At 35.2% G+C, this 25,611-nt stretch overlaps 1 protein-coding gene and 2 long non-coding RNA genes across 5 annotated transcripts; 1 reads left to right on the forward strand and 2 right to left on the reverse strand.

The window, feature by feature from the left end:
* Positions 1–74: 74 nt before the first annotated feature.
* On the forward strand, positions 75–6,511 carry LOC118484973. Its single transcript, XR_004875331.1, has 3 exons — positions 75–133; positions 962–1,089; positions 6,271–6,511. It is a non-coding gene; the product is annotated as an uncharacterized LOC118484973 (long non-coding RNA).
* Positions 3,212–6,645, reverse strand: LOC110895582. Of its 3 annotated transcripts, XR_002567252.2 has the most exons (5): positions 6,505–6,645; positions 6,301–6,362; positions 6,146–6,218; positions 5,863–6,014; positions 3,212–4,461 (listed from the first exon to the last, which is right to left on the reverse strand). It is a non-coding gene; the product is annotated as an uncharacterized LOC110895582 (long non-coding RNA). The 3 variants fall into 3 exon arrangements; XR_002567250.2 differs by lacking the exon at positions 6,146–6,218; XR_002567251.2 differs by having other exon boundaries at positions 6,146–6,362.
* Positions 6,646–12,414: 5,769 nt separating this feature from the next.
* LOC110893288 (protein PXR1-like) lies at positions 12,415–13,215 on the reverse strand. The gene is made up of 3 exons (XM_022140399.1): positions 13,116–13,215; positions 12,670–13,016; positions 12,415–12,486 (listed from the first exon to the last, which is right to left on the reverse strand). The coding sequence occupies exons 1-3, from the start codon at positions 13,213–13,215 to the stop codon at positions 12,415–12,417; spliced, it is 519 nt and encodes a 172-aa protein (XP_021996091.1).
* Between the last annotated feature and the right edge of the window lie 12,396 nt (positions 13,216–25,611).

Raw genomic sequence — 25,611 nt, forward strand, 5'->3', positions numbered from 1 at the left:
TTTTTTTGTGTTTTTTTTTAAATCTGATTTTAAAATTGAGTATTCTAATACCCTTTCAAAACAATCAGATCACGCAGCGAAATCGAATCTGTTTTCTCCGCGTATCTGCACATCTAGCTCATATGCTACCCAGGTAATAATTATATTTTCGAAATTGATGATTCCTTTTTTGTTCTCTCATCTATTACACATAGGATTGGTCATAATTGTTATAGATTAGGGCTTATTATTTTTTTTAAAATCAAGTTTTTGAGATTATGGTACATATTTAAAGTTGTTGATTTGGTGAATTTGCAATTACATACTTACAGTTCTTGAATCTTGGTGAATTCTTGCACTGGCCCATTTTTAGAAGTTGAATATTGTTTCAAAACTTTGTTTTTTTTTTTCAAATAATTGTTTGTCATAATCAAGCAATTTATATTGTCACCTTTGGATGGGCTAACACTTTGACAAATACCAAAAAACGAAATTAGTTTTATCTAGCAGAGTTTTGATGTTCGAATCCAGATTGTACTAATTTTCTACCGTTAACCATTTTGGTATTGGTATGATTTCAAGTTTAAACTGTTGTTCTCAAACTAAAACCATTAGTAAAGTGTTCCCGATCAGCTAGTAAATCACTTGTAGTTTAGTTATGATATTGTTTTCTATTATGTTTCTCGATCTGACCCGACCCGAACAACGACCGATCCACAAAATTTGAACACCGGCAAAATGGGACCCCATTGTCCAAAAATCCTGGGTCCGCCACTGTTTATGTCGGCTTTTCATTATTAAAAATCTTTTTTTCGAATGTATCGTCTTACACTTACCGGCGTTAAGACTTATATCCTTTAGTATTAACCATTTTTTTAATATCTCTCATAATATTCATATTTGTTAGAACGTTGTTTTTTAATAAAACTGAATTTTAGTTTAACGTTTATTTCTTTAACTTATGTCAATTACTCTTATCTAGGAATTGACGACAAGAATTTATTCTTTTCCGCTGGAGCATTCCCGACCGAGTTTCGACAACAATATCACGATAGTCTATAGCTTTATCTATGTCTCCGACAACCAATGCAGCAACTTCAAATGTGGTGGGTAAGTTATATGTCCTGCCGTCTTTTTATCTTCTATAAATAAGTCGCAGACTAAGGTTGGGCTCTGAAGATTGGTGAAAATGGTCTCTAACCATCCTATATGTCATAACTAACATATTTTGTGAATCTAATAAAGCCCTCAAATACTCTATCATTTCGACATCTATATATATAGGCTTATCTTTGTGAAAACCCGGTATTCCGAGCTAAAAATCATTTAACTTTTTGATTTCTTTTTCTATGCTGATGTCCCAACTTAACTGTCAAAATCATTTGGTTACTAGGCCCTACAATTACAAAAGTTATTGTTTTTTAGACATACAAGTAACACTTGTTTACCTGTAGGCTATATTTATGTACTTTACGTTCCGGAAAAGAAAGCATATGTTGTTTTTTGTTTTTTGTTTTTTGTTTTTTGTTTTTTGTTTTTTTTTTGTCATTACTTGTGTGGTATTTTGATAAATTTATGTTTCGATTTTACATATATTCATACTAGGTTAGAACCCCGTGTATTACACGGGTTGAATAAATGTAATTTTATATACTAAAATAAAACAATTATTCTTTAAAAATCTTGTTTATTACACGGGTTGAACAAATGTAATTTTATATATTAAATAATAAAAAAATTATATCTCTAAGAACCTCATGTATTGTACTGAATAAATGTAATTTTATATACCAAATAATAAAAACCCGTGTATTGTACGGGTTGAATAAATCTAATTATATATACTAAATAATAAAAAAAGTTATATCTTTAAAAACACTGTGTATTACAAGGGTTAAATAAATGTAATTTTGTAACCTTGTATATTACACGGGTTAGATAAATGTAATTTTATAAACTAAATAATAAAAAAATATATCTTTATAAATCCCGTGTATTATACGGGTTGAATAAATCTAATTATATATACTAAATCATCATCATCATACTCAGTAAATCCCACAAATAGCAAAGCTAAGGTACTGAGGAGAGTAAGATGTAGAGGCTGCTTTCAGTAAGACCCCCGACTCGATAGTAGTTTTGCATCAAGCTTTGGATATAAGGCACGTAACACTTAGCAATCGGGACAAAGACCGATTAGTGCATGTTCCCTTTTGTCTTTCTGCTATCAAAGCCACCACATGATGATGATGCATGATTAACCGTCCGCCGCTTTTAACATTATTTTCACAAATTTAGTAAAATAACGTTAAAATTAGTGCAATTTCACTTTTGCCCTCCGAGCGTCCACACATATATACATTATTAAAAGTTAGATTAGATTATATATGAAATTAAGTGTATAAAAAAATCTTTATAAATTTCACATAGAATTAATTGGAATCCTTTATTAAAAGTAGGTTAGATTATATATGGGCTTATACGTGTGAGTAATTGTGATTATTGAATGGTTGAATTTTGAGGGTTTTGAAATGTGAATTTAATTATGATATATTATATTTTAGTTTTAAAAGTTCTAGAATGATTGAATCAAATAAAAGGATTATGATTTCCTAGAAACAAAAATAACTGAGTTTTTTTTTCTGATCATTTTGAACATGAGCAAATAGAACGATAGCATCTTAATAAAAAAATAACTAATTACAAATGTGAAACCCAATAATTTTACTTCTGTCCCATTTGAACGAAAAAGATAAGTACAAACTAAATTTAAAAAAAAATGCAATATGAAAATAAGAGATAGAATAATCGATATTTTTTTTTTCATAAAATATGAAATAAGGGTAAACTAAATAAAAAAGTCACTTTGGTAAATAATAATATTAAGTATAAAAAGGTAGGAAATTACAAATATAGATATCTTCAATGAATGACACGTGTCCAAAATCAGGTTTCTTTTATTATATAGTATAGACTAGCCTATATCCCGTGTGACACACGGGTTTAAAAAATACAATTAATAACTTATTATTTAATATGATCTTTTATATCTTAACAATCAAAATAACATCTAAGAGCATTGACATTCGTGCCTTTATATTCATTTAGATAATTTAATATAAAATTTATTTTTCTCTAAATTATCTTTAGTTTTAAATAACGTATCACGTCCATCTCTATATCTATATCTTGATCTAACTCACAAACACTAATTTTATTATTTATTTCTCTTTCCTACAGACTCACAAACACTTAAGTGAACCGAGTTTTTTTTTAGAAATCATATAAAACTGAAACATAAAAACAAACGGTTGAAAACCGATACAAAAGGTTCGAAATAAATTACAACATAACTGAAATATTCAAATCAAGTCGTTATCCCAGTCGAGGTACGTGGCTTTGGCTTGGTGTTTCGCCCAAAAGAAAGTGTCTTCCTCTATATGCTCTCCTATTTTCTGAACCGGGATCATTTTGTCGTTAAATTGTTTGTCGTTTCTCGTCAACCACAACCTTCAGAAGTCGCCAAAAAACAACAATGAGCTGCCTTCTTTCGTCTTTTGGAGCCAACCTGCTCATTAACATGCTTTATGATCTGACCCACTGACTCAAAGTCCATCATAATGGCAATTATCAACCATATAGAGACATGCTACCAAACACTTCCGGTCCAAATACATGACATGAAGACATGGTCACATATTTCCTCTCGGAAGACGCACATACTACACAAAACATCATAGAAGAGCATACCTCTATTTGCTAGCTGAACCTTTGCCACAACTTTGTTTAAATCTGCACAACTACCAGATAGTTCGCCTTCAGTGGAGCCCAAGAGTTGTACCAAAACGAACCCATATCAATTTACACTTCAGCTTTCAGCGTCATTTCATGTCATAAAGCCTTGGTCGAGAAGTCTTCCCCTCCAAATTATCCCACCGCCACCTACCATTCCCACCCTTGAGATTAACCTATTGCAACCAACTCATTTAGTTGCCCACTTGAGCCCACTCTTCAACTCAATTAGGATCTTTTGACCAGCCCCAACTCCAATGAATCTGGTTATAAATTTGTTGAAAACAGTTACTAACGCATGTCCTTTTGTTAGCCGCAAGTCTGAAGATCAACGGGAATCGATGTTTAAGAGTACCCTGCCCAAGCCAATCGTCAAGCCAAAACCTTCTTGATTTTTCGTCCCAACTTCGACTTTCAGTTTTTTTTTTAATCTTGATACCAAACTTTTTCATCTTTCCACCATCCAGCAATAGCACGCTTAACCGGGATGATTTTATCTTCGTTATCCGGCCCATGTATAGCTAAGATGACATCTAACCAAAGGTGGGTGGGTGGGGCAGTCCCGAAACCGCCACCACCATTTAGCCATCATGGCTACGTTAAACTCTTCCGGCCATCCAAATCCAAATACTTCAATCACCAGTCAACGGGCATTGCTCTCTGTGCAACCAATTGGATCCACAGTGCCACCTATCACAGTACCACACCAACAATTGCAGTTAGTTTATTAGGTATATATTTGACACCTTTGACACTATTAATAAAGCCTAAATTAAAATTGGTTTTCTTTTAACATAATGCACCATTTTTTTAGGAAACATGCAACAATTTCTATTTCAGTGTTTGTTTTCGTGAGTTAGTGTTTTTTAATAGGTCACAACTTGTCGGGTTTAGTCTGACCTTACTGGATTTTCTTGATTTTAAAAAATTAAATTGGTAAAAAAATTTAAATTTTAGTTTACTTTTTTGAAATGGAACAGTTTTTGAGAAGCTTTTATGGATTTTGAATACATATGTGGATGATGTTTGACCCATTTAACCCACTCAGATCCATTCAACTCGTTTCCATTTTAACTATTTGATTCGCTAGACTTGCTAAAGCCTAATACAGCCCATACATCCATAAATGGGTTAAATATGGACCAACAATTTTTTTTTGAAAATCTACCCATTTGGACACTTTAGACGCAGCAACACCTAGGCCAAAATCAACTCGTGCATCCATTAATGGGTTGAAGCATCAACCTCCAACTGATTCTCTTTCTAGAACTGGTCAATATTTAGGGGTGTTCGCGGTCCGGTTTTAATGATTTTTAGATCAAACCGTGAGCCAAGCCAGTAGTAACGATTTTTTATTATCAAAAAACTGAATCGAACCATTGGAAGTTATAAAAAAACCAAACCATTGCTAGTACTTTGGTTCCCGTTTGACTTCACGGTTTGAGATTATTAGTCATCTCTAAAAAATGCACAAAATCACATGTTATATCAAAAAACTTGTTATATCAGCAGATTGATTGTGTTCATAGTTATATGTATGTGTGTGTTTATTAGAATCTAAGAAACTCAGGATATTCCATTAAACTAAATAAACGACAGTAAGTTTTGTTGCCATAACATGTATTGATTAAGAAAAAAAATCTTAGCAGAAGCAAAATAACTGTAAGGTTAGTAAACATAGCCCAGGTTATTTAATACAAACAAAAAACGAATACACGCAATATAGAATATATAAAAACGAAAATATATATTGTGTAATCTTATGGCCCGTCCGGTTTTAATCAACCGGTTCGGTACAAACGATGAACCAAAACGTTCGCTACGGTTTGAAACTTTTGGAAACAATCAACCAAAAGTTAAAAAAACCTGGCCGCAAAACCAAACCGATGACCGATTTGGACGGTTTCACGGTTTGAAACCAAACCATGAAGACCCCTATCAATATATATCTATTTAACGCTGAAAGTCATAAACGGGTCAGAACTACTCGATGAAATTTGCTAAAAATTAGAAGTTGGTAACGTGTCAAAACGGGTTGGCACTAAAACAATCAAGCAATAATTTCAGTCACTGTGAATAGAATATGCTTACTTGTTACAAAGTTGATCGATCATTTCAATTTGTAGTTGGCGCTTCTTTGTAGTCCAGGTCAGGTGCAAAACATCATAATATGAGCTTGTAGCACCAAAGATAGTTTTGGAAGAAACAAAGGAATTCACATAGTTTGGCCTTTTGTGTAAAGCCTAAAGGATTAAAAAATCTCAATTTTTTTCGTAATGGCAATGTAATAATGCTAAAGTTCAGTTAGAAATTAACTAAAATTATTTTAAAGAAGTTAAAGCATTCAGTTTTTAGCATCAAAAACAGTTTGTACCTCATGTTTGAAGGCCTATCCATGCATTAGGAAGATGCACACCAGGTTTACACAAACATTTTCAACTAAAATACTACGCATTTTATAGATTAGTCATCGTTCTTTGCGTTGGTTTTTAATTATAGGAATTCAAAGAAAACCAAGAAAAAGCATACCTGAACACAGGTGTAAATTTGATCCAGTGGGTGGAAAATTCATCGGCGACGACCTTCCTAAACTATAAGGGGAGAAGCAACAACGTTGATTAGGGCTTCAATTTTCAAAGAAGTAAAAAGATAAGGATAAGCATCAGCAATAGGAAAGAGGAAATGGCAATGGGAAAGAGGAGATGAAGCAAGAAACCTTAAAAGTGATCTCACCGTTTGCTTGTTTGAAGAAATTGATGGGATTCAAAATTTGAATCTTTTTGAAGCCAAATGACCCGCTAATTTTACTTCATATAGATTCAATCAAGCTGGGAAGAATGCTGCTTAGCTTTGACCTTCTTGTTTAGGATATATGCATCCCTGGGTTGACACGTTGGATGAAGATAAAGGTGAGGGCTCATGGATTTTTGTAGATCTGGCTTGGGAAACAATGAATTTGAATTTTGAAGAAGAAAGGGAAAGATGGGTATGAGCTGGGTTTTTGACGTTTTGTGTGTACAGGGTGAAAGAGATGTTACAGAGAGAGTTGGGGACTGTGCTTTAGTTAAACATAAAAAAGTAAAAAATCTCACAAAATTACACATAAGATTATACTAACGTGGAGGGGCTAGAATTTTGACAAGTGTGTTGGTTTAATGAGGTGATGCCAAGTGGCAGAACCTTGTTGTTTTATTAGGTATAGAGATATAGATGTTATGTTATTATTAATAGATAAGTTTATGATTTTAAAATTTTAGAAGGAGCCCAATATGCGTTATTTAATTGGATTCCAATGCATTCAAGGGACACGAGTGTCGCTTTCACAAGGATTGTCATAATAGGAATCTTTATTAAACTTTGTTAATCAACGTCCAATTATATTAAACTTTTTCTAGGCTAATGGAATTACACATAGGAATCTTTATTCTGCAAAATTGTCCCTTGTATTAAGGCCAATTAAGATGTAGGGCTTGTCACAAAAATAACTGAGTTTTTTTTTTCTGATCATTTTGAACATGAGCAAATAGAACGATAGCATCTTAATAAAAAAATAACTAATTACAAATGTGAAACCTAATAATTTTACTTCTGTCCCATTTGAACGAAAAAGATAAGTACAAACTAAATTTAAAAAAAAATGCAATATGAAAATAAGAGATAGAATAATCGATATTTTTTTTTTCATAAAATATGAAATAAGGGTAAACTAAATAAAAAAGTGTCACTTTGGTAAATAATAATATTAAGTATAAAAAGGTAGGAAATTACAAATATAGATATCTTCAATGAATGACACGTGTTCAAAATCAGATTTCTTTTATTATATAGTATAGATAGATATAGATGTTATGTTATTATTAATAGATAAGTTTATGATTTTAAAATTTTAGAAGGAGCCCAATATGCGTTATTTAATTGGATTCCAATGCATTCAAGGGACACGAGTGTCGCTTTCACAAGGATTGTCATAATAGGAATCTTTATTAAACTTTGTTAATCAACGTCCAATTATATTAAACTTTTTCTAGGCTAATGGAATTACACATAGGAATCTTTATTCTGCAAAATTGTCCCTTGTATTAAGGCCAATTAAGATGTAGGGCCTGTTACATTAGTATTTTAACTAATTGTTATTTTAATTAAGAAAATTTTTGGAAACTTATGAGTTATGATGACTCATTTTAACTACTTTATATAAATTATTTTGATTTGATTCTTTATAATAAATATAACAATAAACAAATAAAAATACTCATCTATGTCTATATCTATATCTTTTATTTACATATAATAAATACAACAATGAACAAATAAAAAAATACTTACATTTATGTCTATATCTATATCTTTTGAATACATAGACACTATGCTTTATTTAATAGGCAAACAAAATCAATATTGCTGATAGCTCTTTGTACTAATATGTATCAAATGTAATAGTAGGGTGCCCGCGTAATGCGGTGGGGACTGACACTTTGCATTGCGGTACTGGTTTCTGGTAGTTTTTTTTTATTCGTATAATATTTATGGTAGCATTATTACAATGGATATATGTTATAAGTATTACACATGTAGGGGTGTTCAAGATCGGATAATCCGGTTTTCGGATATCCGAAAATCGGAAATCCGGTTTTCGGATATCCGAAAATCGGATATCCGAAATTTCGGATAGTAAAATATTGACATCCGAACCCGAATCCGAAATTTCGGATATCCGATTTTCGATATCCGAAATTTCAGATTCGGGTTCGGATATCTAATCGGATATCCGAATATCCAATTTTTTATTTAATTTTTATTTTTTATTATTTTTTAATATTTAGAACTGGATTTTTTGGATAGTTTCGGATATCCGAACATAAATTTCGGATATTTTTCGGATATTTCGGATATTTTTTCGGATATTTCGGATATTTTTCGGATACTTCGGATATTTTTTCGGATATTTTTCGGATACTTCGGATATTTTTCGGATATCCGAAAAAAATAAAAATTAAATTTTCGGATATTTTCGGATAATCCGATTATCCAAAAATTCTCAATCACTATCTGAATCCGAATCCGAATTTTCGGATTATCCGATTTTCGGATATCCGAAAATTCGGATATTTCGGATACGGGTTTTCGGATATTTCGGATTCGGTTTCGGATTCGGATTTTTTTGAACACCCCTATACACATGTCTAGTAATTAGTAAATTTAAAATTTAAATTATCAAGTAATTCAAGAAACCATTAACGCAATAAAGTAACACAAGAATAAAAAAAAATAAGTGTTAAACATAAATAAAAGTTATATAAAGTAGTACACGAATGAGGAAATATAAGTCTTAAATATAAAAGTTGAAAACTAAAAGCTCAAGTGTCAAGTACTTTGCATCATAATGAGATCAATTTAGTAATCATACAGCTTAAACATCTCAAGGATGTCATCTATATTGTCACACCACCATTTGTCATAATCGAGATCAATATCCGCCGAAATTTCTTGTATCTCTTCCTGTTTGATTATTACATTCTTTGGATGATGAGTTTCTTCTCTGTTCTCTCTTTAACTGATACATAAGTAGTAGCTGGAGTAGTTTGGGGTAGGGATGAGCAAATACCGATACAGTCCCGATACTGTCCCAATCCCGAAAAATTCCGATCCCAAATTTTGTGTAAACTTGGTACCGATACCGATACAGAAATATGTCGGTACGGTACGGTATCGGTACGGTATCGGTATTTTAAGGGTAAAATTCGGTATTTTACCGATACCATACCGTACCGATACCGAAAATGCCAAAAAGTGGATACCGTTTCTGGTACCAAAAAATTCGGGATCGGGATTTCGGGATTGGGATCGGATCGGGATTGGGACGGTATTTTATACCAATTGCTCATCCCTAGTTTGGGGAACTGAAAAAAATGTTAATTATTTTAGTTACATATATTATCATGTTACCGTTATAAATAATATAGAATAAAAAACGACGTTCACAGTTAAACATGATATAAAAAAACAAACAATATATCATGTTTTAGAAACATACATACCTACCTGTGTAAAGATCTGAAAGGATGAATATTGAAGCTTCAAAACCACTGAATAACAAATAAGATGAATGTTAAGTGTGGGCATAGAAAAATAAATCAAAGTTATACACAACAAAAAATTGAAATACCTGTAAACCAAAACTTCTAAAGAACAAGAAATTTCTTGAAGTGAAAAAGATTAATGAATTATACTATATATAGAACCTATAAACCAACGAATTAAATAACATGTAGTTTTTTTCAACTAACCAATGTTATCTATAAGAGTATTTTTGTACTTATAATCCCTAAAAACTGCAACAGAATCTGGTATTCAGTTTTTGAAGATGTATTATGTTTAATTATGGACTTTTTCCTAAAATTTTGTTGGTGGAAAACTTATTTACCAAACTTCTAAAAAAATGTTTTTATAAAAAATAATTTTATGAAAACAAAAATGCTATAAAAACGTTTTAATAATTTTTTTATGAAAACTAAAATTCCATTTTGTTGAATATGGTATTATATAAAGTTTTTTAATACAACCAATTAGATAAAACAAGTGAGATTGTTTGATTTCAATTTACTACCTGTTAACCCATGTAAGTATGTGCACCCAACCAAGTAAATACAAAAACATACAGAATACGAACAATGCTCATATCAAACCCGGATGTGCAAGGTTTCGAAATTTAATCTAGTCGCGGGAACAAATTGGTCAACAATCTTAATCAAACGAAAATTGGGGTGAAAAGGGTTAGAATATTATTAAACTGATACTAATGACAACAATGTAGAGAGTCTTGAGCATTTAAAATATGATAGGACCTATTGCTTTAATCACTTGTACACTAATGCATCATCTACTTGTACATTTTAATCCGCACAACAATACTGACCAAGACAACTATCGAAATGTCGACAAAAATGAGTAGGTCATCACGGTATCTTTGGATTTTTTTAAACATTATAGTTTATAAAATATGACAATAATACGCAAAATAATTATAAGTTTGTTGTGGAAAGTGATAAGTGTAGCTAATTAGCCATAATTTTGTTAAAATAAAGGGATTTAAATTTAAGTGTAATAATATGAGGGACTAAAATATAATTAGTGTTTAAAAGACCAAGTTACTCTCATTTAGGAGTGTTTTTATAAATAAAGAGTGAAGAAGTTCTTATTTTTTGGGTATCTTAAAATACCACTCACTCATGCATTATAATATAGTATAGATATAGATATGTTACCATTTGGTTTCTAGTGAAAAATCTTCATTTCTAGTAATTAACTTTCTGTAATACTTTGTTGACATAATAACAAACTATATAACATCAAACCACAATAACTCATAAGATATCTGGATACGTGATTTAAAAGTGATTATTACAAAACCGAGCATAAAATTCATTTTACCAACTTATTATGTATTTACATTGATTTTGTCCCCAAGTATCACTGATACATCGCCTAACATTATGAAACCAAATAATATATCTACAAAGATGATAAATATTGTGAAATAGTTTAATCATAAAAATGAAAGAAACAGGTATCTTATCTTACTTTTAATTGATCAATTATGCCAAAAAAATAAAAATAAAAAATAAATAAAAATTGTTAGCGACAACTACACATATACATGGTTTCAACACCTATATCAATTTTATCAGAAGTTAAAAAATTGTCCATTACTATTATCAATTTACAACATACCTATGCATTGGGTAGTGATATCTTCGACTATCTAAACGTAATTTGTCTGTTGTTGTTATACCCAAGCATTCTTGGTTTGTACATGACTATTATCTAGGGGTGTTTAAGATCGGATATTCGAAAATTTCGGATAGTGAATATTGACATCCGAATCCGAAATTTCGAATATCCGAAAACTTAAAAAAACAAAAAACCTGTTTTCTAATTAGATCAAAACTAAACCTAATTTTCAAAAGTTAATGTCTTCTGGATTGAATGAGCGTGTGTAGATAATATATCTATTTTTTTAAGTTTAGGAGTTAGGTGGTTAGTGGAATTAATTAATTTATATTTTTTTTATTTTAAAGTTTTCGGATTCGGATAATCCGAATATCCGAAAATTTTTAGAATTCACGTCCAAATCCAAATCCGAATTTTCGGATTATCCCGATTTTCGGATTATCCGATTTTCGGATATCCAGATTTTCGGATAATTCAGATACGGGTTTTCGTATATTTTGGATTCGGTTTCGGATTTGAATTTTTTTTAACACCCCTACTATTACCAATTTACAACATATTGATGCATTGGGCAATGGTACCTGCAACTATTTGAACGTTATTTGTCTGATATTGTACCCAAGCATTCTTGGTTTTTACATTCGTTGGGTGAATAACTTATGTTTATCATTGGGTGAATCAGTTATGTTATCACGAATTTTAGCTTTGGATATGAACGCTATGATATTGCTCGGTATTTGGCTTCACATTTTTAATGCACTCGTATCGTTATAAGCTTCGTTAGTCGTTTGTCCTTTTGGGAGTTTTGCATAAGGCATGTTGTACATTGATAACATATGAATTTTTTGTAAATGGGCGATGATGTGTATAATCTGAGTTTATTAAATTGAGAAGGCTTGTATAAGCAACTAGTTAACCCATGACGTTTTCTTTTTCTAAAATCTTACATTTTTGTATTAGCTTTTCATCGTTATCTTTTAAAGCCTTTTCATTTTCAAACATTTGTTTACATTTATCTTTGAAAACTCTTTCGATTTTAGAAAAATCCATGTCTCTTGTTCTGAATTTTTCATCTTTTTCAGTACAAGCTCTTCACGGTTCCATGCATTTCTTGCACTGTTCAACAGTTTTATCTAACATGTCAGAAGATTCAGTTGGAGTTATTACCTCAGTATTTAGCACCTCGGCTTCTTTTGCCATCTGCTTCTGATCCTCTTCCTGCTCCTGATGTTTCTCAGCAATAGCTTCACTAGCATCAGCTTCACCAATCAACTTTTCATTAACTTTCTCATGTTTCTCTTTATCAGCTTCTTTTGCTGGCTTTTCCAGCTTCTCGTCAGTCTTTTCTTGATTTCCATCATCAGCTGCGTCTTCATTCTTCACTTCTTCATCTTTCTTTTCATCTTTACCATCTTCTTGACTTACTGTTTCTTTCAGCTCGTCCACGATTTTCTCAACACTCTTCTGTAACCTCTCTTCATCTCTTTTCTTCAAGCTAGCTGTCATCACCCCCCCTGATTATCTTGTCCAGCTTCTTAAGATAATCTTTATCTGTTGCTTTCATTGAATAATATTCGTCGAACAGAGGAATAACAGCAAGAACATCATTGTACACCACTTGGCTTTTATGAACAACAGGATCTCCTTTTCGATTGATATAACATTCTCGTTTCTTATTCCATCTTCCATAGCTTCTAGCTTCTTCATACTCATTTTGCATTTCTTCTATTCTGCAATCTGCAAAATGTCTTTCTCTGTATGTTTTCTCTTATAGAATTTCTTCTTTCATTCTCTTTTTCACTTCAGCAACCAACGCTCTCTCATCTTTTAAGTATTTACCCCAGTTAAACTCTTTGCCCCCATGAATTATCAGGGGTATATTACCTTGAACCAATAAAGCTTGTGTTTTTTTCTTTTGATGAACCTTCAGCAATTTGCCTTAGACCTGTTCTGGACGTATGCTCACTGGTTTTATGATAAATGGCCTTTTTGTAATAGTCATCATGGAATGGATTACCATGATCAGCTACTTCTCGGTTAACACACTCCCTTTTGAAATGACCCTTTTGTTTACACCGGAAACATGTGACTTTTGACTTGTCAAACCCGAGCTTGGTGCTTAACAACCCTCCAAGTTCTTGTCTGCCTCTTATCTCCATAAACCGTTGTGCTCTTCTAATGCCGCTAGCCAGACACCATCTGATATCAATCAATTCCATCTCCTCTGGATCTATCTGGTCATAATCTTCTTTTGTTAACTCAGGATTTCCGATTCTCCCTGCTACCAGACTCTCGTATGATTCCAGAATCGATGCTAAGAAACTCATCTGTTGTTTAGCAGCATTGATGCTCATTGTTGGAGAATTTTTCAGCTTTAAAGCAATGTTACACTAAATTTCATCTGGTTCAGCTATGTTTGATATCGTGGAAGATGAATGATAACCTGGATCATAACTTGATGAGCTCTTCTGTGAATCTTTTATCTTTTCGACACTAAAAGTTGTACCAATCTTTGGTGACTGAATTGTTGAAGGTACGCTTCCCCTGTAATAAAGACCCACATTTTGTTGATAAGTAGAGTTGCTCATTTTGTTCTGGTTTTGCAACTCGAACTCAAGACTCTCAATCTTCTCAATCAATACATCCAAAGTAATCTCATCGAACAATACATCATTTTTCAATATGAATACAAATGTTTGCCAATGATATGCACGTGGTAAAGCTTCAATAACCTTGTCAATGATTTCTTCTCGAGTTTTTGTTATCCCAAACCTGTCAAGTTCGATTTTTAGATGACAAAATCTCTCAATCATTTGTCTCACAGTTTCACCTTTTATACTATCAAACAAATTGAATTCTTTCTTAAGCAATGATATGTTGTTCTTTTTAATTTGCTTTCCTCCCTCAGCTTTCACTCGCAATGTTTCCCAGACAGACTTTGAAGAACCTTTATGATTAAGTAATGCAAAGATATCATCTCTGATCGATTGTTGAATTAACGCAATCATCCTTTGTTCATGGGAAAATACTTTTCTATCTTCAGTATCTAAATCTCCAAGTTCAAGTTCTTCGCCTTTATCATTTCTTGACCTTTTATACCCAAGTTCCATACAAAACCAACTTTCATGAGCATATGCTTTTGCCCAGTTAAGAAATCTCTCTTTCCACCAAGTATAATCTTCAATGTTGTCAAGTTTTGGTGGTTTAGAATGAGTTCTATAAAAGTTTTCATGTTTTATATTATCATTTATAGCTTTAGAAATGCTTTTTGGTGCAACAATTGTTGTTTCGAAAGACTCGGAAGTGAACTCATTATAAAACTCGTTATAAAATTCTTCAGCCATGCTTACGTGCAAACAAATAAACACTTAGACAATTCCGAATGAAATTAACCAAGACAATCAGTTCGTACGAAGCTAGAATTGTGCCTTTGTACAAAGTGACAAAGATAAACTCTTCAGACAATAATGTGCATTCGTACGAAGTGAGATATGCTGCCTTCGTACAAAGTGATTCAACTCTTTAAAATTGTTTTCTTGGTGGGTTCGTACGAAGGCGGAAATTTGGGTTCGTACAAAGCCAAACTTTACAAAATCACAACTACTGAAGTGGGTTCGTGTCACACCCCAATATTTCCACATAATCCGGTGGGCCCGATGGGGAGTATCGAGACGTAGTTGATATCATCATAGTCAATCAAACACAGTTATAGCACAGCGGAAGGCTTGGAAGGTAAATTACTATTACAACCCAAGTGTTCAAAGTACGAATAAAAGAACATACAGACAATTGTAAAAGAAAGGATCCACAGGCGGATCTTTAAATAAAAACATAAAACGGAGTTCAACAGACTTAAGGCATCTAGGGATTTGCAAGATCCTCTTATTTAATGCCAAGTTGCTCCAGCCTACTTCGCGAGGTACCTGTCACTTAGTCTTTGGAAAATACGTCAGTTTACACTGGTAAATACAATTAACTGTCTCATTTGAAAACATTTATGAAAATTGGTTTAAGTGCTCGAAGCACAAAAATTCTTCAATAACTTGGGACAGTTACATTTATAATCTTGTATACAGATTTACATGTTTGTCATACATTTGGGGCCGGTTTAAAAAACTGGTCATGATTAACTGACACACCACTTATAAAACCCACAAAGGAGTTATCCCCAACATGTGGGTAATTTATATTTTAGCATTTGCATCTGTCTGGTGTATGCCTACACCCCGTGAATAGGTCGTGGCCATTAATAACTTAAATGAGCTGAGGATATCCAGGACACGGTCGTTAACCCCCAAAGTTTATGTTATCAAACAAAACATATTAAAACGGGTTATGTGGATTTATTAATCCCAATCCGACCAAATGATCCCACACCCGACCAAGCGGTAATAATTTATCGTATCCCAAGCCCGTATAAGGGAAAATAAGTTAAAAGTATTTACCTGAGTTTTAAATGCAAGAATTTCAACTCAACCGTAAATTATTAAGACTTTATGAAGGTATCTTCTACAGGGGCTCCCTAATCTAGTATGAAGGTTTTATTAACCTATTAGAATACTAACGTGTCTTATTTAAGTCAAGGACTTAGACCGGTTAGTTTAAAGGATGATTTACGGTACGGAACGCTAGATTAAGCGGTGACCGGAATGGAATAGAATTTAGACCCAACAAGTATGAAAACTTGAATAATATGGGTAAACTAGTTACATTCTGGATTTTGAAGTTTAGATGACAAGTTTAGACCCGTTTTGGTTAATTCATGCAAACTAGTTACATAAACCGAACCGAATGCGTATAAGCGAAAACGGGTAACCGAATGAGTCATATACAAGTTCCATATGTTATTATACTTAAAATATGTTATGATATCAGTAGGATATCAACATGTATGCCCACAAAGGTTTTAAAACCGAATTAGGCCCCATAAGGGCATTTTGGTCATTTTAAGGTTTATAAAAAGGGTTTATATGTAAACTGAAGTTCTAGTCATAAACATTCTGTAAAAACATTTAATTTATGATATTATAACAATAGAATATCATACATATGTGTGGTTTATAATTTATGGCCAAACTATGCTCTGAAGGGGGCATTTTGTTCATTTCACACATAGTTTTAGGGACTTATTTGAGATTCTGAGTTCATGACTTTTACCTACTGTAAAAATATTTAAAATAATTTATAAATTTAGTAGGTAACAAGTCTTGGGTACCGAATGTGGTTTAAAACCATACTATGCACTTATTTAGCGTAAAAATCGACAACTGACGATGTTTCCAAAGTTTAAGTGATTCTGAGTTTGTGACCAACCTTGAAGGGTCAAAATAATTTATTTCTCATAATACATCTGTAGCAAAAGGTTTTGCACGTTAATTATGTTTTAAACTCATTTTATTTGCAAAAAAAGGGTATCATCGTCATTTATAGGGTTTATACAAGAACTCAAGGTTAAGGTCTATATTCTGACCCAACATCCCAATAATTCCAAAATATGATATCACAACAGTAGGTAAAGAGTTTTATATCAAAATTATGTTAAAAACTTGATTTACATGCTAAAGGGCATTTTAGTCCTTATAAAAACATAATTTTCGATTATTTTCATAACTCCAGTTTATGACTAGAATGTAAGTGTCAAAATATTCTAAATATGTTTACAAATCAGTACTTAGTTCATTTGCATATTTATTTATATTAAAAACCTTAAATTTTTGACAAAAAGGCATACTAGTCAACATAATGCATAATAACGGAAACATGCATATAAACTCAGATTACTAAGTGACCATGTAACACAACCTCCGAGGGTTATGCTACAACATATTATGGTCACAAAGGAACCCTAATGCATAAAGGAATTAAGCTAATTCGGGTCAGAATTGAAAGTCAAAGCAAAAGTCAAGCTTTTGCGACTTTCGGTTGCAAACCAAGCTTAAACTTAGAATTGTCTGGTTGAACATGCTTAGACATGTTCTATTATTGTTTATCAAGTTATTGAAGTGCTAAAACATGTTTTATAACCTTTACATTATTAGATTTGATTTTATTTAAAAATTGACTAGTTTGACTTTTTATTTTAATTACTTTGACCCGACAATTAACTAAGTAAACGTGGTAATTAGGAGGTGTCATTTTGAGGGATTAACACCTACTTAATTACGATCACGTAGCCATATTCGCCTCGAACAATGGCTGGACCGTTTAGGTCTAAACCGAAAGTCAAAGCTGATTAGCGGCAACTTTGACTTTCAGCTTTTAAATGCCTAAAAACCAAACTAGAGTCGCTAAGGACACTTACAATAGGTCTTAGCTCGAAGATTAGACTAAGGGGAGCTTCCTTTTTTTATCAGGAACCTCAGTGAATGAGAAGAGAAGTGATTTTTTAGAGGTGTAACTTTAAATGGCAACATAAGAGCTCCATTTATAGTGCAAGGAGCCTCCTCAAGATCAATCCAGGTGTTTTATGATGCTCTCAGATGTCTCTAGGTGTCCAAGAGGTTCTTAGAAACAACAAGCATGCTCCTTGTTTCGAAATCAGGCTGCATGGTGGTTTGATTGGGGCTCAAGGCTGTAATACATGCAGCAGTCCATTTTTCTGTTACTGGGCGTTCTCTCGCGCCCCGTGAAAGACAAGGGGTTGGGCTTTGCGGCCCGCGACCTGCCTATCTTCCGGTTAAAACAAGTTTCCAACAGGGCAGTTTCAGTCCCTTGTTCATATAACTTCATATATCTTTTATTTTTAGCACTTTTGGCCTCAAGGTTAGTTTTTAAGGATCTTTGGGAATTATAATAAACCTCGTTAGGCTCTCATGTGGTTAACAGATTACCCGAAAGCACTAGTTTCTTTCGTTGACGCTTTTAACCCTTCTTCTTGCATTCTTGCACAATTTATCATATAATGATACCGAAACCTTTAGTAATTAATATCAAGCATTCTCAGAAGTATAATTGAACATTACAAAGCCCTAGGTTCGTTAAAAGGTCACTCAGGGGTAAGAATTACATGTTGACACTTTTAACCCTTTTGTTACCCTAACTTTCATTTGTTTTCACAAACGGCTTCTTACGTCCAACATTTGACTTGCTTGAGAATACGAATATCGTATAAGGTCATTCAGAGGCATAAGTTTAGCATGTTGTCACTTTTAGTCCCTCTATATACATTTTTTCACTGTTTGTCAGTTTTAGTCCTTCAAAGTCAACTTTTTACAGGTTTAGGGTTTAGGACACATGTCTTCACATAATTGGTCACGATTTTACGAGGTGTTACATCCTCATCCCCTTAAAAGAAATCTCGAACTTGAGATTTACTGAAATAAGTGAGGGTACTTTTGTCGCATAGTGGACTCAACCTCCCACGTATATTCAGGGCCTCTACGGGCATCCCACTTCACTTTCACAATTGGTACATGCTTCCTTTGGAGCTTTTTAACCTATCGATCCTCGATCGATATAGGTCTTTCAACAAACCTCAGGCTTTCATCTATCTGCACGTCTTTATGAGACATTGCTAGCGATTCATCAGCTAGACATTTCTTTAAGTTGTAGATGTGGAACACATTGTGAATTCCACTAAGCTCCTCGGGCAAGTTCAGGTTATAAGCCACACTCCTGACACATTCGATGATTTTAAATGGTCCAATGTACCTTGGGTTTAGTTTTCCCTTCTTACCAAAACGCATCACACCTTTCCAGGGTGATACCTTTAGTAAGACTTTGTCTCCTACCTTGAACTTTAGAGGTTTACGCCTTTTATCTACGTAGCCTTCTGCCTATCTCTGGCAGCCTTTAGACGATTACGAATCTGAACAATCTTGTCAGTCATCTCAAGGACTATCTCAGGTCCTGATAGTTGAGCCTCCCCAACTTCTGCCAAACAGACGGGCGTTCTACATTTTCTTCCATATAAAGCCTCGAAAGGCGCAACCTGAATGCTGGTATGGTAACTATTATTGTAGGAGAACTCAATCAGGGGGAAATGGTCATCCCAACTACCACCTAGATCAATGACACATGCACGAAGCATGTCTTCTAGTGTTTGAATTGTACATTCACTTTGCCCATCCGTTTGAGGATGGTAAGCAGTATTAAAATTCAAACGAGTTCCTAACGATTATTGGAAACTTTTCCAGAAATGAGAAGTGTATCTAGTATCTCTATCGGATACAATAGATACTGGCACTTCATGGAGAGACACAATCTTGTCCACATATATTTGGGCTAGTTTATCGGAGCTATGAGTCTCCTTAATGTGTAAGAAATGAGTTGACTTAGTTAGTCTGTCAACTATGACCCATATTGTATCATTTCCATGTCTTGTTTTAGGTAGCTTGGTGATAAAATCCATAGTTACCATTTCCCATTTCCATGTGGAAGTTCTAACTGTTGTAGTAATCCTGACGGCTTTTGATGTTCGGCTTTAACATGCGAGCACGTCAGACATTTAGCTACGTGTGTGGCTATGGATTTCTTCAAACCCATCCACCAATAGTTTGCCTTTAAATCTTGATACATTTTGTCGCCCCCAGGGTGAACTGAGTATCTGAAATTATGAGCTTCCTGGAGGATTATATCTCTAAGTCCTCCATGAATAGGAACGCAGATTCGACCATTTAATCTGAGGGTTCCATCTTTCCTAGGTGACAACTGATCAATAGTTGCACCTAATCTCTCACCTGGAAGGTTAGCTTCCAATACAACTTCTTTCTATGCTGCTAATAGTTTTTCATTTAAACTGTTCTTAAGCTCAATACTCTTAGCATTAATCTATATATGTTTGACTCTTTCCTTTCCGTTCAATGCATCAGCAACCACATTCGTTTTGCTAGGATGGTAGCGAATCTCGCAATCGTAATCGTTTAATGTTTCCATCCAACGGCGTTGTCTCATATTGAGATCCTTTTAGTTAAACAAATGTTGGAGACTTTTGTGATCTGAGTATATCACACGTTTAGTTCCATATAGATAATGTCTCCATAGTTTCAGTGCAAATACAACGACACCCAATTCAAGATCGTGGGTGGTGTAATTCTTTTCATGCACTTTCAGTTATCGCGATGCGTAGGCAATCACCTTGCCTCTTTGCATAAGCACACATCCTATGCAAGTGTGCGAAGCATCACAGTAGACAACGAATTCTTCTATTCCCTCAGGCAATGTCAACATAGGAGCGTTGTTCAACTTCTGTTTGAGGATTTCAAAAGATTCCTATTGTTTTGGACCCCAATTAAATTTTACATTCTTGCGGGTCAGAGTAGTTAGAGGTGCGGCTATCCTTGAGAAGTTTTCGATAAATCTTCGGTAATATCTTGCTAATCCCAAGAAGCTACGAGTTTCAGTAGGTGTCTTAGGTGCTTCCCAGTTCATGATTGCTTCTATTTTAGCGGGATCCACTTGGGTACCATGCTTGTTCACAACATGTCCAAGGAATTGGACTCCGCGAAGCCAGAATTCGCACTTGGAGAATTTAGCGTAAAGCTTCTTCTGTTGTAGAAGTCCTAAGATGCACCGTAGATGTTTCTCGTGATCTGCCTGATTACGAGGGTAAATAAGTATGTCATCTATAAAAATGATGACAAACTTATCCAGGTACGGCTTGCAGACTCGATTCATGAGGTCCATGAATGCTGCGGGTGCGTTAGTGAGCCCAAAGGGCATCACTAAGAACTCATAGTGGCCATACCTCGTTCTAAACGCGGTCTTAGGTGCATCTTCAGTTCTAACTTTGAGTTGATGATACCCCGACCTTAGATCAATCTTGAGAAGAAGCTTGCCCCTTGTAGCTGATCAAACAGATCGCCAATCCTGGGCAATGGGTAGCGGTTCTTGATTGTTACCTTATTTAGTTCACGATAATCAATGCACAGACGCATTGAACCATCCTTCTTCTTTACAAACAGTATGGGTGCTCCCCATGGTGATGAGCTGGGTTGAATAAAACCCTTCCCAAGAAGTTCATCCAATTGGGTTCTCAGCTCTTTCATTTTGGTTGGTGCTAAGCGGTAAGGGGCTCGCGCCATAGGTGCTGCCCCAGGCATGATGTCGATCCTGAACTCTACTTGCCTCTCGAGAGGTAATCCAGGCAGTTTGTCAGGGAAGACAACTGGGTACTCAGAAATGATTTGAATGTCTTCTATCTTTGGTTTCGGCTCGTCCACTGTCACCTGTGCCATGTAGATGACACATCCGCTCTTTAAGCACTTGGATGCCTTAAGTATAGACACATTATCAGGCAATCCGTAGTGCGTATCTCCTTGAATGGTAATCGATTCACCAGATGGGGTTTTGATATTGACTAGTTTCTTATCGCAAGCGATTTGGGCTTGGTTACAAGACAACCAATCCATGCCTAAAACTACATCAAACCCAACCAATTTCATTGACAGAAGAGACAATGGAATTGAATGATTCTTAATGGATATAAAACATCCATCAAGAAGAGTCGAAGTAGTGTCTAAGGTACCGTCAGCGAGTTCTACCTCATATTTAATATCTAGAGTTTTAATAGGCAGATTCAACAGTTTACTAAACTTAAGGTCTACAAAAGACTTATATGCACCTGAATCAAATAAAACTCTAGCAAAAATATCGTTTATGAGGAAGGTACATGTTATAATTTTGTCATCCTTCACTGCCTCCTTGGCATTCATCTGGAATACCCTAGCATTCGATTTCTTAGCCTCTTCAGGCTTCATTGTATTCTTTGGGCAGTTTATCTTGATATGCCCCTTTTCATTGCAACCATAACAGGTTGCATCCTTTAAATCCTGGCACTCCAAAGACTTGTGCCCCTTCTTCTTGCAGATCCCGAAGGGCTTGGTCTGCGGGTCTATTGTTCACTTCCCAAAGTGCTTTTTTATCGCAGTTCTTGCATCGGGGTTTACCGCTAGACTGATTTGAGTTTTTCTTAAACCCGAACTTCCTTTTCTTATTTTTGTTGGACTGGTGGGATTGATCATATTCTCTCTTTCTTTTTCCTTCATCCGTGGCCCTCCTAGACCTACTCCTTATCACATCAAGTGTAAGGGACAAGGACAGGTCTATAGCTGACCTGTAGGTGGTAGGTTTTGAAGCCTTGACATTTCCTTTGATTTCAGGGGCTAGACCACCAATGAAGCGCACGATGCGCTTTGGTTCAGGAGTGACCAAGTAAGGGACAAGTCTGGACATTGAATTGAAACTGGTAACATATGATCTGTAGTCCAGATCTTTCATGACCAAGGTTAGGAAATCAGTTTCTACCTTCTCCACTTCATGTTGTGGACAATATGTTTCTTTAACCAACTCAACAAACTTAGCCCAAGAGAGATTGTATAGAGGAATCTTTCCGGTGGATTAAACCAGAGCCTTCCACCATGTTAGGGCGTCGCCCTTGAATGATTGTGAAACATATTTAACCACATCCTCCTTAGTACATCCACTTATATCCACCACTGTTTCCATCTCATCGAGCCACTTCGTGCGGTCGATGGCTCCTTTCTCTCCTATGAAGTCTCTTGGTTTGCAAGAGATGAAATACTTGTAGGTACAACCTTTGTTGAAACGTGGTGCCTGATCAAACATGATCTGTTTGTGGGGTTCACTCTTCTGATTGGATGAATACTCAGATTCATCTTTCTTTGATGTATGCGGTTTTGAAAGGGATTTAGAATGAGTTTTCGAATGAGCATCACTTGACTCTTTTAGTATCTTATCCACAGCTTTTGTAACGGCTGTATTTATCATGGCTTATAATTCAGCGCCAGTGATATTCAGTTTTGTAGTATCATTCCCTTCAACAAGGTGACAGTGTGCCTCATCTAATCCGGTCATGGTGAAGCTTCGAATGCTATATACCAAGTAACAATAATTTGTTTAGTTTTTATATAGCAAATCATCTTATTCGATGATTAACTAGCCAAGGTATAAGTATCCATATAGGCTAATAGGTTTGACATTTCTGAAGAATGTATATTTGAGATTATTTTATTACAATTAGCCTAGGTTACAATTGAACCGTCAAAGGCTTAAAACTGAATATAATCTTTTATGTGTATCAGACAGGGGACATATGTCACAGCTGTCATTATCATACAGACTCTCCTATATAGCTCAAAGGCTCATCCCGAAGGACATTTAGATGGCACAAAAGGCCTTGTTTCCAAGACAATTTAAATTATGAGTCGAGATCTTATTAGATCATGGGCTCTAAGGTTTGAACAAGTTCTTCACCTTTAGATAGAGAGTCATCAACTATGACTGCCATCGTTATAAAAACGAGATAGCTTGGCCCGTAGGCAAAATGAATAACATCTCTAATGAATGTTTTAGTATGGACATCGTTTTTGATGATATTAGCCATGATTCGTATTGATCATATAGGCTATGTGAAGGCTTGGAGGAATCCAAGTACTTTGAAGGCTGGTGTTGTTTCTCAAGCCACACTACCAGGAGTGTTAACATGTTCTGGATGTTAACAAGAATTTACTGTAATACTGTCTTAAGAGGGTTGTACCATCATAGCCATGTTCATATTGACATATAGGCTTGGTTATACCATAAAGAAGATCTTTTGGAATTTCTTGGCAGATCAATTAAGAATTGAAATGATTGTTTGCACCTTGTTGTAATGAAAGTACATATATATAAATTCCAAAAGAAAATTTCCATTGATAGTACTAAAGATTACAAAACTGCCCTAAACGGGTCTTTGAAATAATATAATTTGTCCACGCAGGGACTGAAAAAGAAAAACAAGTCCTCGCAGGGACTGATACGTAAAGATAATGTCCACGTAGGGACTAATACTAAAAGGAAGTGTCCACTCAGGGACTTAAAATAACAAATACAAGGTAAAATAGAAATCTTCAATCGTCGTTCCTTTTTCCCTTGATAAATTTTGAAAGACCCTGAAGAAACTTATGGGTCTTTCTCCCACCTTTATCCACCCTATGTTCCACATTTTGCACCCTTTTCAAAATTTCCAATTGTTGTTGTTGGGGTGGTTGTTGTTGTTGAGGTGGAGGTTGAGGAGGTGGCTGTGGTTGGGATGGAGGGTATTGATACCCATAGACAGGATACCCAGTTGGGTATGCAGGTGGGAATGGCGAAGGATAGAGAGCATTATAATTGGCTGCTTCGACGTATGGGTCGTAAGCAGGCGGTTGGTAGTTATAACCTGTAGGAGCTTATAGCTCGAACGGGTTATACCCAGTCGTATCTGGGTAGGTAAGAATTGGGTTTTCAAAACCCATCAGAGGTGGTTGTGGTGCAAAGGTGGCCGGCGTGATGTCGATTTCCGGCACAGCATTTGAAGGTCCATCCATTTGTGGATCTTCAGGAATTGAAGGATAGTTGATAGAAGCTTGAGGTGTGCTAAAACGTGGCCCCCTCGCATGGACATGCGTGCATTTCTCCTCCATCTTGGGGGTTCTGGTGGTGGCGAAGGTTGTTCCTCTGCTGGTGGTGGTGGTTGTGTCACCGCTTGAAAGTGCGGCTCCTCTGATGGAAGTTGTGGTTGGGTGTTGTGGTAGGAAGGAGTGTTTTCAAATTTCCACTGTCCCCACCATTCATTGTGATGCATCCATTCGGGGACTTGGATGTGTGTTAATGCAGCGCGACAAGGTTATTGCTTACGCTTCGCGCCAACTTAAGATTCATGAACGGAACTACACGACGCACGATTTAGAGCTGGGAGCTGTTGTGTTCGCGCTTAAGATATGGCGACACTACCTGTACAGTACCAGGTGCACGATTTACACCGATCACAGGAGTCTCGAGCATATCCTTAAGCAGAAGGATTTGAACATGCGTCAACGGCGATGGGTCGAATTACTGAACGATTACGAATGCGCTATCAAGTACCATCCAGGCAAGGCCAATGTTGTGGCTGACGCCCTCAGTCGGAAAGACACTTTACCTCGGCGCGTGCGAGCGCTACAGCTTACGATTCAGTCTAGCCTTCCAACACAGATACGAAATGCTCAGGTAGAAGCATTGAAGCCCGAAAACGTCAAGGCTGAAGCCTTACGCGGCTCACGACAACGATTAGAGCAGAAGGCAGACGGCGCCTACTATGTAACGGGGCGTATTTGGGTCCCACTTTATGGCGGTCTACGCGAACTTGTG

The sequence above is a fragment of the Helianthus annuus genome, chromosome 12 (genome assembly GCF_002127325.2).
Source record: "Helianthus annuus cultivar XRQ/B chromosome 12, HanXRQr2.0-SUNRISE, whole genome shotgun sequence".
Lineage (NCBI taxonomy): Eukaryota > Viridiplantae > Streptophyta > Magnoliopsida > Asterales > Asteraceae > Helianthus > Helianthus annuus.